This window comes from Branchiostoma lanceolatum, chromosome 1 (assembly GCF_035083965.1).
Source record: "Branchiostoma lanceolatum isolate klBraLanc5 chromosome 1, klBraLanc5.hap2, whole genome shotgun sequence".
Taxonomy (NCBI): Eukaryota; Metazoa; Chordata; class Leptocardii; order Amphioxiformes; family Branchiostomatidae; genus Branchiostoma; species Branchiostoma lanceolatum.
The window spans coordinates 42,365,100-42,381,143 of NC_089722.1; the positions used below are offsets into that span (position 1 = coordinate 42,365,100).

A 16,044-nucleotide genomic window follows, 5' to 3' on the forward strand; every position below is an offset into this window, starting at 1 on the left:
TCACGGCCATAAGGACAGGAAAAATACAACTTTGAAGTTATGAAAAACTATGCGGGAACATGGTTCTATAGTGAATGAATGAATGTTATATGAGGTATGACAGAACATGGAAAAAAGACGACCAACATTAGCCGGAGCCTAATCTCTGCTTGGCGAGTGAGCAAAGGGTACCAAAACAGGCGTAAAGCACTGGGAAAGAGCCGTAACTAACTAGTCCCTACCTGTCTCTACCAGACTAACTACGGCTATAGGGAGGATATTTGCCAGGGTTTCACTTGCAGGCGCTAGCAGATTGGACCCTCTCTCCGTAGCCGACTCCCTTAGCATACTATTATCTCTATTTGGCTATATTCCCAGCCATCCGCGGGGCATGGTAGAGGCTAGATCCTCGCATCTGCTTGGAGTTTAGAGACCCCTTTAGACGTTTTATATCTGAGAACGCGAGCGGAAACGAGTTCGTTCTCCGTAAAACTGGGATCCTGCAAAACGTGCCAGAGAACGATGACCCCGCGGCTCGCTTCCGGTATTCTCTCCCTGCCGAGTCATCTGCAAAACCGTTTGGATCCTTACATCTGCTTGGAGACCAGACGACGTCAACCTTGTGAGATCAGCTACTTTCTTGTTATTCATTTTTATTCATTGGTTCAGCATGTACATACCAGGGTTGCCCAACTAGCCGGAGGCTATTACTAAGGGCGAACCCATCTGAGGTCATACTTTCTTATATGTATATGTATGTTGTTTTATCCTGGTGTTGTGCGCGGCCAACTTCTATCTTAGTATGTATCTAACTTTTCTCAGAAGACCGTAAAGAGTAGCGGCGACCTCACGATGATATGACTGCACCCCATCAGTCGGCCCAGGCAAGTTTTCACACGACCAACCAACCTCTGCCTGTAGTATCCAAAACCAGCCCACCATGCCTTCCCTAGCCTCCGTTGCAGTCCTTTTCCCCGCAGCGTTTTTTTTCTAATTTTTTTTTGTGGTGGTGGTGGTGGTGGTGGTGGGGGGGGGGGGGGGGGGGGGGGCGCCGCGTATCTGCTTTGGATCCCGTATCCGCCGTGCCCCTGTGTCCGCTGCCAGCAGCAGACACAGGGTCTATAGCGGACACAGGGGCACGGCGGATACGGGATCCCAAGCAGATACGCGGCGCCCCCCCCCCCCCAAAAAAAATTGAAAAATAAAAACGCTGGGGGGGAAAGGACTGCAACGGAGGCTAGCCTTCCCAACGGGTTAAAGTGGATAGTAGAATTCGGGAAATCATGGTATTCATGTAGCTCAGGTTGGCCTGCTGTAAAATTTCCTTGGAGACACGTTGCCCAGTCTCTGCCAGACTATATGTAACACCCCTGATTAAATAAACAAACTAACTAACTAACTAACTAACTACGCCAGCTATACGGAGAATATTTGCCAGGAAAGTTTGGCCACCGGAGGGTTTTAATTTGCAAGCGGGCGCGAAATATTGACCCTCACAATGGACTGACTCTACTGGCCAATCATTTCTTTTTTTTTGCCAAATTCTGCACTCCTTAGGAAAGCCTGGTGGAGGCTAACGTTGGCCCTGGAGTTGAGGAGCCAGAGCTATTCCGTAGGCGTAGGCCCTGGGAACGGTCTGGCATCCAGGCTACCATTGGAGGGTATCATTGTTGAATGCGTGGGCACAAATTGTTACCCTATGGTGGCCAAACTTCGTCTGACAAATCATTCTCCCTATAGCCAGCGTGGTAGGTCATGTAGAGAAAACGCCCACTGAGAAGCTTGCGAGGGAGACTAAGAAAGAGCCCAGCAGCTGAACCAACGCCCACCGAGAAGCCTGGAGGGAGACTAAGAAAGAGCCCAGCAGCTGAACCAACGCCCACCGAGAAGCCTGTAGGGAGTCTAAGAAAGAGCCCAGCAGCTGAACCAACGCCCACCGAGAAGCCTGTAGGGAGACTAAGAAAGAACCCAGCAGCTGAACCAACGCCCACCGAGAAGCCTGTAGGGAGACTAAGAAAGAGCCCAGCAGCTGAACCAACGCCCACCGAGAAGCCTGTAGGGAGTCTAAAAAAGAGCCCAGCAGCTGAACCAACGCCCACCGAGAAGCCTGCAGGGAGTCTAAGAAAGAGCCCAGCAGCTGAACCAACGCCCACCGAGAAGCCTGTAGGGAGACTAAGAAAGAACCCAGCAGCTGAACCAACGCCCACCGAGAAGCCTGTAGGGAGACTAAGAAAGAGCCCAGCAGCTGAACCAACGCCCACCGAGAAGCCTGTAGGGAGTCTAAAAAAGAGCCCAGCAGCTGAACCAACGCCCACCGAGAAGCCTGTAGGGAGACTAAGAAAGAGCGGCCCAGCAGCTGAACCAACGCCCACCGAGAAGCCTGTAGGGAGTCTAAAAAAGAGCCCAGCAGCTGAACCAACGCCCACCGAGAAGCCTGCAGGGAGTCTAAGAAAGAGCCCAGCAGCTGAACCAACGCCCACCGAGAAGCCTGTAGGGAGTCTAAGAAAGAGCCCAGCAGCTGAACCAACGCCCACCGAGAAGCCTGCAGGGAGACTAAGAAAGAGCCCAGCAGCTGAACCAACGCCCACCGAGAAGCCTGTAGGGAGACTAGGAAAGAGCCCAGCAGCTGAACCAACGCCCACCGAGAAGCCTGTAGGGAGACTAAGAAAGAGCCCAGCAGCTGAACCAACGCCCACCGAGAAGCCTGTAGGGAGTCTAAAAAAGAGCCCAGCAGCTGAACCAACGCCCACCGAGAAGCCTGCAGGGAGTCTAAGAAAGAGCCCAGCAGCTGAACCAACGCCCACCGAGAAGCCTGTAGGGAGACTAAGAAAGAACCCAGCAGCTGAACCAACGCCCACCGAGAAGCCTGTAGGGAGACTAAGAAAGAGCCCAGCAGCTGAACCAACGCCCACCGAGAAGCCTGTAGGGAGTCTAAAAAAGAGCCCAGCAGCTGAACCAACGCCCACCGAGAAGCCTGTAGGGAGACTAAGAAAGAGCGGCCCAGCAGCTGAACCAACGCCCACCGAGAAGCCTGTAGGGAGTCTAAAAAAGAGCCCAGCAGCTGAACCAACGCCCACCGAGAAGCCTGCAGGGAGTCTAAGAAAGAGCCCAGCAGCTGAACCAACGCCCACCGAGAAGCCTGTAGGGAGTCTAAGAAAGAGCCCAGCAGCTGAACCAACGCCCACCGAGAAGCCTGCAGGGAGACTAAGAAAGAGCCCAGCAGCTGAACCAACGCCCACCGAGAAGCCTGTAGGGAGACTAGGAAAGAGCCCAGCAGCTGAACCAACGCCCACCGAGAAGCCTGTAGGGAGACTAAGAAAGAGCCCAGCAGCTGAACCAACGCCCACCGAGAAGCCTGGAGGGAGACTAAGAAAGAGCCCAGCAGCTGAACCAACGCCCACTAAGAAGCCTGCAGGGAGACTAAGAAAGAGCCCAACAGCTGAACCAACGCCCACTAAGAAGCCTGCAGGGAGACTAAGAAAGAGCCTAGAAGCTCAACAGACGTCCACGGAAAAGCCTGCGGGGGAGAGACTAAGAAATAAGCCAGAAGCTCAACAGAAGAAGCCCAGCTGGCTTCTCAGTATCCCGTACTTCCTGTGACGTCACAGCCAGCTGGCCGGGGTATATAAAGACCAGGCAAGGCGGATCAGCACAGTACACAGGCAAACTTCACAAGAAACGGGACACAGAGAGTTGAACAATTTTACTGCAGGACAGCAACATGTTTCAAAGGTGAGTTGTAGCGCTTCTTTTCTGGGGTTTCTCCTGTTTTCAACCCGAAGCTTCGTAATGTTTACTTCCGCAAGATTTGTGTGTGCAGTCTTTGGGCCGCGCATGGTGGGACCATAAGATAGTATTTTTTTTAACCAGCCTTCCAGTTTTGTTTCTTTTATTTCTCCCTTTCTCTTATTTTCTCATTGTGAATGTGCAGTTTTTGGAAATCTACTACAGTCACCTTTAGTTTATAGCTGTTCTCGTTGCTTCTTTGTGAAGGTGCTTACCTCAGTCTTCAAAGCTAGCCTCCTCGGTTTACGTTTTCTTCTCGCTGCCAACTGTGCTTCGTACCGCCCGTATTTGTGCCAAGTCATCGCTACAAACGTCGATGTTTTTTTGTAGAAGAATCTTTTATTAATAAATCGTCATCGTCATTGTTTAGGTTTCTCTCAGGCCAACTTTAATATCTAAGCTTACTAAATTTTGAAAAGTTATACAAAAGTTCAAAACAATTCAGTTTGACCCTCTTTGCTAGTGTTGAGGTTGTGGGTTTTGATATTGGTTCGAACTGACAAAACTCTCAGGAGAAATCATCATAACAGTGACGCAAAAGAGAGGTAATTTCTCATTTTCTGTAAAATACGCAACTTCCGAATCATCCACCCCTACGGCACAGTGGTTCGTCCCGTCCCAGGGCCAGGGGATACCGGAAGTACGCCAGTGGGCGCGGCTTGTGACTTCCGGGGCCCTTCTGCGGGACAGGGGCTTCAGAGCCGACCTCGGAGGTTCTCAGAAATGTTTAAATCTGGGGACTGCGAAGTCATGCTGAGTTGTGGGGTTCTTTGATCCGGAGATCTAGACCACGTCCTGTTGTCGCTGCCAAGTTTGGCCGCTCTCCAGGCGGCTTGATGGAACACAGCAGCGACTTTGCTTGACCTATTTAAGATCGTTAAAGACAAATCTCTACAACTGGTTTGAATATAAGATTACCAAGTGGGTTTTAATCTTCATAAAAACCTCCTTGAAGATACGGAGAGTACGTCCGGACATTTGGAGTGACATCCATCACTCTCCTTCAGCGTTACCAGAACGAACTGTCAGAAGGAGCTACACTGTACTAATATTTCTTGACCTATTTCGCAGTTTGTACACTTTGTTATCTCCAAGCAGATGTGGATCGGTGAGAAGTGCAGTACTAGAAGGGAGTGTTCATTGTTGCAAAAACAGGCGTAAAACTCTGGAAATGAGCGGGATCCTTACATCTGCTTGGAGATGTAGCTGTGATTTCTTCACTCGTAAATCGGCATGAACAAAATCATCCAAATTTTACAACAGACTTTTAAAAGTCTGGCTGATTTAACAGTACAGTTTAACCCCTCACTCCACTCGACCTTGTTGGAAAGCGGTCATATGGCGGAACAAGACATCGAGATCAAAATGAAGGTTTTGACTTGACATGACGTGCCTTGTGGGTACGCCATCATCACACATTGGGCGTGTTATCCAGAACATTTAAAGCATTCTCACGATTTCACAGATTGGAAAGTTCAATTGAATATTATTCCTATCCCTGACCTTTTCAATGATTTTACTCCAACTTATCTTGTTTCTGATCAATGATAAAGGTTGATTTCAAGACGTTGTAAATAATGTCTTGAGACTATCATAATGATAACTCACTTTTGAAATCAATTAGTTGTAGTTGTTGAATGGGTTGAACAGTGTTATGGAGTTTCAGTTTTCAAATTTTCACAATTTTTACTATAAATTTTTACCACTTTTCCAGATTACTTCTCATTCTTGTGGGCTTGGTTGCCATAGCGACGTGGCAGGCGGCGGCCCAGGTTACCGAGCGACAGCTGGCGGCTGCAGTTGCCAGGGCAACGCAGACGGTGGACCGTGCCATTCAGGAGGAGGAGGACCGCTTTGTGGCCGGTGAGAAATTTGATTGACTGACGTTTGTTTTTACATGACTTTGAGGCATTAAGTGTGTAGAAACTGTAGCCACGTCACAGAAACATGTAGGTGAACAGTACAGATTTGAGGAGAAACCTCTGATCTTGTAAATGACAATAAGCCAATGGTGTACCGACTCCTCGCGCAGTTCCGGAAGTCCAAGCCCACCTTGTTTACCTTGTTTGTTTGTTTACGTTGTTTGTTTGTTGTGTGTAGCCTCCGATGACGACGCACGGATCTCCCCAGCCGGACGCCTCCTGGCGCTGTTCCGGAAGTCCAAGCCCGAGGCGCGCCCGATCGCCCGGAGCGCCGAGATCATGGAGGAAGTCACTTCTCAACTCACCAGGACGTAAGGCGTTAGGATAAGACGCTAGAATAAGGCGTTAGGATAAGACGTTACGATTCGACGTTACGATGTTACACGTTAGAATAAGGCGTTAAAAGACATTAGAACGAAACACGTTAGAATAAGAGCACTCTAAAGACCCCTAAGAAGACGTAAGAAGACTGATAAAGTAACCCACATTATGCTCGATGAAATATGATATCGCTGTCCAGAAGGTTTCAGGACAGACATACAAATTATAGTCTTGAAGAGTGTACAGATTGTTGTTGTCTTTCTTGTTTTTCTTGGTTCAATGGTCATTGTGGTATGTAAATTGAGAAGCTATGGCTCAAGGTCTAACTTACAAGCAGGCTGGGGTAAAGGTTCCCGAGTAGGGCATGTTGGCCCTTAGCCTGGTCCCAGTCTCTCCGGGTCGGCTTAGGTGTGCCCAGTCTGCTATATTGACCTGTTTCTGTCAGTCTGTCTTCTTAGCTGCCATTTAGAGCTTCACAGCACCGTAGTTTCGCGAGGAGCGACCTAACCCACCCCCGGGCGGGCTAATCTGTCTGGGCGGGCGGGCATCACTCCCAGCACCCTATAGAAACCGGGGAGCTCCCGACGGTATGGTTTCCAGGCTTGTTGGCCCTACAACCGACGAGCTGACCCGTGTAGACCCTGGACACAGTCTTGCATCCAGGCTAAAGTTTCCGTTCTATCCCTCCCACAGCGGCCAGACAGACGACGCCTTCAGCACGGCCTCGGACTCCCCGTCCACCCGGCGGGTCTGCACCGACACCGAGCTGCGGGCCATCAGCTGCCCCCAGCCCGACCCCGCCGTCAGGGAGTTCCGCACCATCGACGGCCGCTGCAACAACCTCGACAACCCGCTGTGGGGCGCTGCTATCCAGCCCATGAAGAGGCTGCTGCGACCGCAGTACGCAGACAGTACGTGGCTTCTTCTTTTTTTCGAACTCAAGCATATCTGTAATGCTTTAGACGAAGCGTAATGCTTTTTCTGTAGCTGATAGCGCAATGCGGCTTCGTTTCGGCTCGCTGTTATAGCCAAGCACACCGAGTCGCCTCTATATTTCTCGATCATGAAATTTGTTGGATGACGACTTTTGTCTTAATTGGTCTTGTTACCTGCGTTTGTTGGTAACGATACAATGGCATTTGAGCAATAGAGCTTAAGAGGCTATGAATATATCTTGACCTATCGAAACAATGATTGGATTATGGACCTCCTGGTGACTTCCTTTGGTACTGCAGTTGAATCATAATTACCATCTTTTTTTTTCATTCTATGTTGCCAGTTTGGTAAAGTAAGTAAGCAAACGTCCCATTGCCAGTATGACAATATGATTTTTTTTCTCAGAGCAGCCTTGCATAATTATAACCTACATCATCTCACCACTAAAGTTCTACCCGTTGTTTGTTTGATCTCATACCTAATATACTTCCATATATGTATTCTGCATTATTCTTATTGGATACCGCAGTGCTTAGACTTAAGATCCGTAGAATCAATTAGTATTGTTAATAAGCAGACATATATGTCTTGACATTTTGTACTATTTACGAACTTGCCATACATTGTACCCGTTACATTTGTTGTGCAACAAACTTTGATTGATTGATTGATTGATTGATTGATTGATTGATTGATTGATTGATAACTAACGGTTCCCCCGTTGTTTCCCCCGCAGGTGTGCAGGCCCCGCGAGTCAGCGGTCGGGGCGGCGCCGCCCTGCCCAGCGCCCGGGAGGTCAGCTTCACTCTCCACGAGGACATGCGCACAACATCCACCGTCAACACGCACCTCGTCATGCAGTGGGGACAGTTCCTGGACCACGACATCACCCACACACCTGTCGCCTCAGGTAAGCTGTCTTATCTTATCTACACACCTCAGGCTCAGGTCATCTACCTTGTCTTATCATAGGACATCAGGTGTGCAATGTAGACATTGCACAATGTAGACATTCCCCGTCCAATGTAGACATTGCACACGCACACACACGTGCACGCACACACGCGCACGCAAACACACACACACGCGCGCGCACACACACACACACACGCACACACACACACACGCGCACGCACACACACACACACACACACACACACACACACACACACACACACACACACACACACACTCTCTGTCGCCTCAAGTAAACTGTCTTGTCTTAACCTGGGAGATCAGTTAAGGAACCGCCCTTAACACTTGACATCCAGGTAGAGCATTACATAATACAAAATAAATCAAACAACTGGATAAATTCTCTAAAATGTCAGACATTTCAGATAGCATAGCACCAATTTTTTGTTAGTGACAGAGAAGGAGTCTGAAGGTAGCGTTTGTTGGCGGGGTAGCGACCGTTGGAAGCTTCATCACTAAAGACTTGCTTCCAGAATATCACTTACTGACGTTAACTGTTCCCTTGTCCCTTTAGCGTACGGCGGCGGCCTGATCGCCTGTCCCTGCGGCTCCACCGACCGCCGGTGCTTCAACATCCCCATCCCGGCGAACGACCCGGACTTCGTGGGGCACTCCTGCCTGGAGTTCGTGCGCTCCAGCCCGGCGCCCAACCCTGGGTGCCGCGTGGGCCGCCGCCAGCAGCTTGACCAGATCACCGCCTTCATCGACGCCTCCATGGTCTACGGGTCGTCAGAGGAGGAGCTCGAGCACCTCAGGGATCCGTCCTTAGGTAGGGTTTCCTTTTTCTCTTTCTATCCATCTATCTTTCTTTCTTTCTCTCTCTCTCTTCATTACTCCCGCCCGTCTCCTTCCTCTTTAACCATTTCTCCTTCCCCCCATCCATCCATCCATCATTCCATCCATCCATCCATCCATCAATCCATCCATCATTCCATCCATCCATCTCTCCTTAGCTTCCCTCCCCTTCTTCCTCTCTCTCCATCTCTCTCCCTCCCCTCTCCTCATCTCTCTCGCCCTTCCTTCCAACGTCTTTCCATCTCTTAATCTCTCATCTCCCTCTATTTCTCCCACTCCCTCTCCTCCCTATCTCTATGGCATCTCTTCATCTCTCCCTCTCTCCTCCCCTCTCTCCCTCCTCTCTCTTCATCTCTCCCGAATCCTCTAGGCCTCTCCCTTCTCCCCTCCGTCCATCCTCTCCTTTACCATCCCCCTAGTCTACCGCTCCCTTTTTCCCTCCCATTATCCATCTCTCAGTCTCTCTCTCTCTTTCTCTATCTCTCTCTCTCTTAAAATACATCGCAAAAACATCATTTCCACTCTAACCTGCGTGTTCTCTCTGATTGGATCAGGGCGTGGCCAGCTGAAGTCCAAGTCCAACCCGGGAGACGCCGGTAAGAAGGAGCTCCTCCCCAGCGCCATCACGGACGAGTTCCACTGCCCCGAGTCCTCCAACCCCAGCAGCCGCAACCAGCCCTGCTTCCAGGTAAACACTTTTTGTCGAACTCAAAGCGTAATGCTGAAGAGTAGGCGTATTTATTCATTGGTTCAGCATGTACATGCCAGGGTTGCCCAACTAGCCGGAGGCTATTACTAAGGGCGAACCCATGTGCGGCCGACTGTAGGTTTTAAACCACTCACACCGGGAAGGACCCGTACTCTTTTCGATAAGTGCGTTGGGTTCTTTAACGTGCTCGAGGTGTGGCTCTCCTCAAACACGGGACCTCCATTTAACGTCCTATCCGAGGGACGTCCCTTACCAAAGGTACTCATTTACACCTGAGTGAAGTGATAAAGTCGTGTAAAGTGCCTTTCCCAAGGGCACAACGTCAACGGGACAAATCAAGGAACCCCGGATTCGAACCCGGTATCTATTCTGGGGCCAAACACCCTGCCACTACGCCACCGCGACGCCACTATGAAAGAGTTAGCGTAAGGCTTTTACGGTAGCTGATACTATATAGCGATGGTGCAATGCAGCTCGCTTCAATGACCAAGCACACCGGGTCACCCCAACTCTCTTGATAAGTGTGTCGGGTTCCTTTACTCGCAGATGTTTGACGCCAGAAGCTTTATATAATATTCACATATGTTATTTGTTCATAGATATGATTAGGCCTAATGTGTCATGAATATGCAATAATCTTCATTGCCATTTTTTTTACTTCGCTTTTGGACAGACAAGGGCGACGTGGCACTGTTCGCAAGTTTTTACAACTTATCTCAGCAGTGCCACGTATATAGAACAATATCCCCCCATTTGATCTAATATTCCTCGTCTCTAAACTCGCAGGCTGGAGACGTCCGAGTGAACGAGCAGCCGGCGCTCACCTCCATGCACACCGTGTGGCTCCGCGAGCACAACCGCATCGCGGACCGCCTGGCCGATATCAATGCGCACTGGGACGAGGACCGAGTTTTCTACGAGACCCGCAAGATCGTCGGCGCCATGATACAACAGGTAGGGCGGATTTTGCCTTTATTTGCAAGGGCATTATTGGTCATGTGTAATATGTATATATAATAGTTATCAGATTAACACCCCTTGTCTATTAAACATTATATCTCATAGACAAAATGACATAGACAGCCCTTGAGTGACTTTCTTCGGCAGATTTTACTTCAATAACTGCTTTCATTAAAGTACTTGTTTTGTTTGCTATTGATGATGATGATCCACTGTATTTTGCGGCTCAGAGGTTGTGGAAACAGCCTCTGGCTGCATTCAATTGTTTGCTATTGGACTATCTAAAATTCACGGTCATACATTTATTTGCATATCAATCGAGATTTTCCTCAGTCTCCAAAATCCATCCCGAGCTGCTTGAGTTACTGTCATTTGGCGTATCTTATTACCCGGATGTCTAACGTTCATCAACGTATCTGTATATGTATGTGTTCCACTGATGTATCTATTCATGGCATACGATATATCGGCAAAGCTGTGAAGTTGCGTTGTTTGCAATTTCAATAAAATAGAATTCCTCCCACCTCTCTTCCCGTGGAGAGACATCGGAGGCAGGCAACGGGCCGAGGGCTTTGGCATGGCACCCGCCCGCCGGCCCGTCTCTGTGCTTCCGTCCGCTCCTCTATTTCTTTATTTATTCATCTTCAGTTGGTACGTTGATGAAGGTTCGACATCCAGGTAATAAGATACGCCAAAATAATCCATCTTCAGTTAGATAATGCCTTCAGTCCTGAGACTGACTTCCAAGGGAGTCTAACATGGACACACGCAAAAAACAAATAAATAGCAATGGTACGAAAGTAAATTACAGGTAATACAAGTAAATAGAATATGAAACAAGAAAATTAATTATAAAAAATGATCCACAGATCACATACGCGGAGGACCTACCGATCGTCCTGGGTCTGAACGCGATGAACGAGTACGGCCTGGTCCCGCGGCAGAACGGCTACTACAGCGGGTACGACGAGACCGTCGACCCGACCATCTCCAACGTGTTCGCCACGGCCGCCTACCGTTTCGGGCACAGCCTGGTAAGGACGTGTAAACTACAAATTCAGTGGTAGCATAGCTTAAGTTGTTTAGCTTTTTTGTAAACGATAGATTAAGTGGTAGTTTAGCTTTATATGTTTGACTACTTTGTAAGCAATAGACTTAGAGGCAGCATAGCTTTACTCTGTTCAGACTGTCAGACAGTATTGGTAGTTTTAGTTGTTTTGTTTGTCCCATTGTTCACGGCTGGGAACACTACAAGTACAAGTAATTATTTTGATACTTTGTCTTTATTCATTCATGTTATAGTGAAACTACTGCTTTTAGCCCACGTGGTCAATAACATGCAGATAAAGAGTAGAGTAGAGTAGAGTAGAGTAGAGTAGAGTAGAGTAGAGTAGAGTAGAGTAGAGTAGAGTAGAGTAGAGTAGAGTAGAGTAGAGTAGAGTAGAGAGTAGAGTAGAATTTTCGGTCAGGTAGGACTGTTCCAGTTTAGACCGCTCTTCATTGTTGAAGTTCACTCAACTGTCATGATGGGTTTATGTGGGTGTTCCAAAGCTCTGTGGTTGTACTTAACAGCATCATTCATTCATTATTTTTTCTTTCATCCATCCATCCAGGTAAAGAGCCAGTTCGAGCGTTCGACGTCGATGTACAACCTCAACGCGCACTCCCCCGTGCAGCTGACCCACAGCTTCTTCAACCCGCAGCACGTGTACAACACCGTGCAGGGCGGCCCGGACTCCATCGTCCGCGGTCTCGCCAGCACCCCGCACGAGAAGTACGACCGCTTCATAGTCAGCGGGCTGACCAAGAACCTGTTCGCGGACCCGGCCGGCTCGCTGGGGCTTGACCTGGCGGCGCTGAACATCCAACGGGGCCGAGACCACGGGCTGCCCGGGTACAACGCCTGGAGGGTCCTGTGCGGGCTGCCGCGCGCTCGCAGCTTCGCCGATCTGGCGACCGAGATCCCCGACGCCTCTTCAAGGGCCAAGCTGGCGAACCTGTACAGGTAAACAACTTACTGTGTGATTCAGATGTAGACCGTTTCATTTGCAAGTTCTTTTATTACACATTGCGAAGTTGACTTAGAAACATTACAGCAACGATTCCTTTTACCCAAGACGTTTAACATTTAGAGCTAACCTTAAGGGCTCGTCGCCCGATTACAAGCTGAGGATAGCCGTGCAAGTATATCCTGCAAAATCCAGTTGTTACAGAAAAGGGTGCTTTATTTGGATCCCCGTCGGTAATCTCCAAGCAGATCTAACAGTGGCAAAGACCGTATCGATCCAACTCGGCAACTGGCAAAAGGAGTTTTCATAGCCACCGAAGTTGCAAAGATCGTGACCTTTCTATCCTCTGCCCCGTTTTTCGTCGGCCGTCAGTGGAGATGACGGACGAAAAACGGGGTTGAGGATAAAAAGGTCACGATCTTCTCCACTGACCTCTCTGCCTGGAGAGTACCATTTTCCCTCAGGCATTTGAGTACTTGCTGAACACAGGGTTGACGGTATCAGTTTCTGAGACTTACGTTGCTCCGTTCTTCCCCACAGCCACGTGGACGACATAGACCTGTTCGCGACCGGCCTGGCCGAGCGTTCCGTCCCGGGCGGCCTTCTCGGCCCGACGTTCGCGTGTATCATCGGGCGGCAGTTCCGCCAGTCTAACGCTTTTCTGTTCTTCCCACAGCCACGTGGACGACATAGACCTGTTCGCGGCCGGCCTAGCCGAGCGTTCCGTCCCGGGCGGCCTTCTCGGTCCGACGTTCGCCTGCCTCATCGCGCGGCAGTTCCGCCAGTCTAACGCTTTTCTGTTCTTCCTGCAGCCACGTGGACGACATAGACCTGTTCGCGGCCGGCCTGGCCGAGCGTTCCGTCCCGGGCGGCCTTCTCGGCCCGACGTTCGCGTGCCTCATCGGGCGGCAGTTCCGCGAGCTCAGGAAGGGAGACCGCTTCTGGTTCGAGAACCGGGGACAGTTCTCGCAACGTAAGGCTTTTCTGTTCTACTCTTTACTGTCAATGTTTACATCTTGACTTTTATGTCATTACACATCGGTGGCATGTTCTTTTGATTTGCCTGATTTACAAATATTCGCCCCTCCTTTCGGCAGCTGGATAACTACATGTACTAGTATTTTGGTTTTCTAAATGACAACCTATCCATACAAAACTAAGGTATTCAGCTTGGTGTTACAATTAATGTTTTCAGTATGTTTTATACTATGCAAAATATAAACGTATTCGGCACGAACAACTTAGTTATGCTGTGTCATTCAGCTAGTAAAAATGTTTTCATTCCTTCAAAAATTTATTCCATCCTTCCGCCATTTATTACGTCGTAACTTTTCTATCAACTGTATGATCTGTGAGTCATAAGTTTACCAAAACATTTATTATTCGTTAATCTATTCATCCATCCATCCCCATTCCCTTCCAGGCTAGCTCGCGGAGTTACGGCACTCGACGTAGTCACTAGTTTTCTATGAACTGTACCTGGCCTGTTGAGTCATAAACTCATTCATTCATTCATTCATCAATTCCTTCCTTCCCTTGTATCCCCAGGCCAGCTGGCTGAGCTCCGTAAGGTGACGTTAGCGCGTGTTCTGTGCGACAACACGGACGACACGACCTCCATGCAGCGCCACGTGTTCGAGCTGCCCGGGCCCGGGAACCAGCGGGTCGCCTGCTCCTCCATCCCGCGGGCAGACCTCTCCGCTTGGCGCGAGTCCGCAACCGTCGTGGGGCAGGTCCGGGACTACTTCACAGGTCAGTCTTCTTCGAGATCTTCTTCTTCAAAACCCCCAAATCAAGGGCGAGGAAGAGTGAGGGTGGTAGGCCCCGGTATAGGGAAGGACCGTCGAGGGGTAGGTCTAATTCATGCATTGGGGTCCCAACAACGCGTAACGCTAAGTTCAGGTTGGCTGCCTGGTACGTATTACTCTAAATTCGAGAAGGCAATTACGCCAAATTTGGCGTATGTTTTACCTGAGCATCTTACGTCACATTTGACGAGCCTCGGTGACCTGCAAACATCACAGTGACAGTGATCGACAGGACATTGACCGTATGCCGACCGAAAATGTTGTTCAGAGCTTGCAGACTCGTAGGACAATCTTACGCTTCCCAACATAGATGACATCGCTGTAAAATCCTAGAAGGTCCCAACATTGATGATCATTGATAAAGTCAAGTCAAAGCCTTTATTTTTCTTCTTTGATGACACCAGTGCAAGGGCCTAGAGTGTCCTAACATAGATGATACCAGTGCTCTATGTCCTACTGTGTTAAACTGTGGACCAGCTTTTCATGAAGTTTTTCTTACTCCTCTTTGCAGACTTCTTCGGCGGCAGTCGAGGCTGAAGGACGGAAGATGACGTCACCACAAAATGCTGCTACCGAGAATTCAAACCTCCAACCTTGATATGATACAGAACCAGGATTGACAACTTTTATACTGAGAAACAGCACCCACTTATAACTTGTACATTGCCAAGAGTCTACTTAGTTTCCCAGTCCTTTCCTTAGTCACTGACGAAAGACAGCGGATGCTGTCTGAAACGTCTGTTTCAAAATTTTATCCAGTTGCTTGAGTAACCTTTTTTGTCGTAATCTACTTAGTTGTCTACGTATCTTATAGATACATGACTAATGATAGATGTCAGACCACAGTAGTCTCCATCAGACTAACAATGCTGGCTGAAAAATATCAAAATTTAGTCAACTGTAAGGTTTCAGTTGCCCATTTTTGCCGAATTCTACTATCCATTAACTCTTTAGGAATGTCTAGTGGAGGCTACGGTCCTTTGCTGATACATTGTTGCTTGCTTTGTAGATAATCATTTTCTTCTTTTGCACCAGTCCTGCTTCCTTGAGATAACGTTCTGGCTGATCATTTAGCTGATACTTATGCTGATTCGTGTGTAGCTATGTTGTGTATTGCACCCACATGTAGTACTGGCATTGTCTGCATGGTCATATAGCTATGTAGGCTGATCTGGATAATGCCTTTGCTTTGCACTAAATATATACATAACGTTTTAGCTGGTCATAAAATTGAATATAACTCCTTTGTGCCTTCGAAGCTGGGGTTTTACACTGAAAGCTGGCTACGGTATTGGCTAACTAACACAGAATGACACAGATATCTATATGGCCATGTAACAGAACAGACTACTTAAATAGGCCGTAGGTTATCACCTTTGTTAAACTTTGTACAAAAGAAACACCAAGGAGACAAAGCCATAATGTGTAGATTTAGGAAGTTCCATACTTTGAACCACTAAATGTTTGCAATTATTAACCCAAAGCTACCAACATGCTTTAACATTTTTCTTAATGTCCAGTTATGGACATAATATTGTACAGAATATGATGTACTTTGTATTTTTAGTAAAGACATACTTTTCAGCTATATTTTTGCAGTCTTGCCAAATATGTTTGTCTTGTTTATTTGTTAGCGTTAGTTTTCCTTGGCCTGGAGCCAAATAAAAGATTTTAGAACATAACAGAGTGTTTTCCTTATTGACTCCAACATGACTTATATATAGGAAGGAACAGTCACTGAAAGAAAAATCCGTAATTGATTGATTATCTGATAAATTGATTGATTTATAACTAAACCAAGTAAATACTGACTGGCTTAGATAACTTCATGATAGAAAATATAC

At 48.2% G+C, this 16,044-nt stretch overlaps 2 protein-coding genes across 2 annotated transcripts; both read left to right on the forward strand.

Moving 5' to 3' along the window:
- Positions 1-501: 501 nt before the first annotated feature.
- On the forward strand, positions 502-3,579 carry LOC136427002 (cell surface glycoprotein 1-like). Its single transcript, XM_066415725.1, has 2 exons — positions 502-523; positions 1,769-3,579. The coding sequence occupies exons 1-2, from the start codon at positions 502-504 to the stop codon at positions 3,577-3,579; spliced, it is 1,833 nt and encodes a 610-aa protein (XP_066271822.1).
- Positions 3,469-15,882, forward strand: LOC136423904 (peroxidasin homolog). Its single transcript, XM_066412296.1, has 13 exons — positions 3,469-3,711; positions 5,480-5,628; positions 5,866-5,998; positions 6,702-6,919; positions 7,681-7,854; positions 8,434-8,688; positions 9,269-9,402; positions 10,210-10,377; positions 11,253-11,417; positions 11,997-12,388; positions 13,205-13,365; positions 13,941-14,144; positions 14,712-15,882. The coding sequence occupies exons 1-13, from the start codon at positions 3,701-3,703 to the stop codon at positions 14,735-14,737; spliced, it is 2,190 nt and encodes a 729-aa protein (XP_066268393.1). The 5' UTR covers positions 3,469-3,700; the 3' UTR covers positions 14,738-15,882.
- Positions 15,883-16,044: the final 162 nt, after the last annotated feature.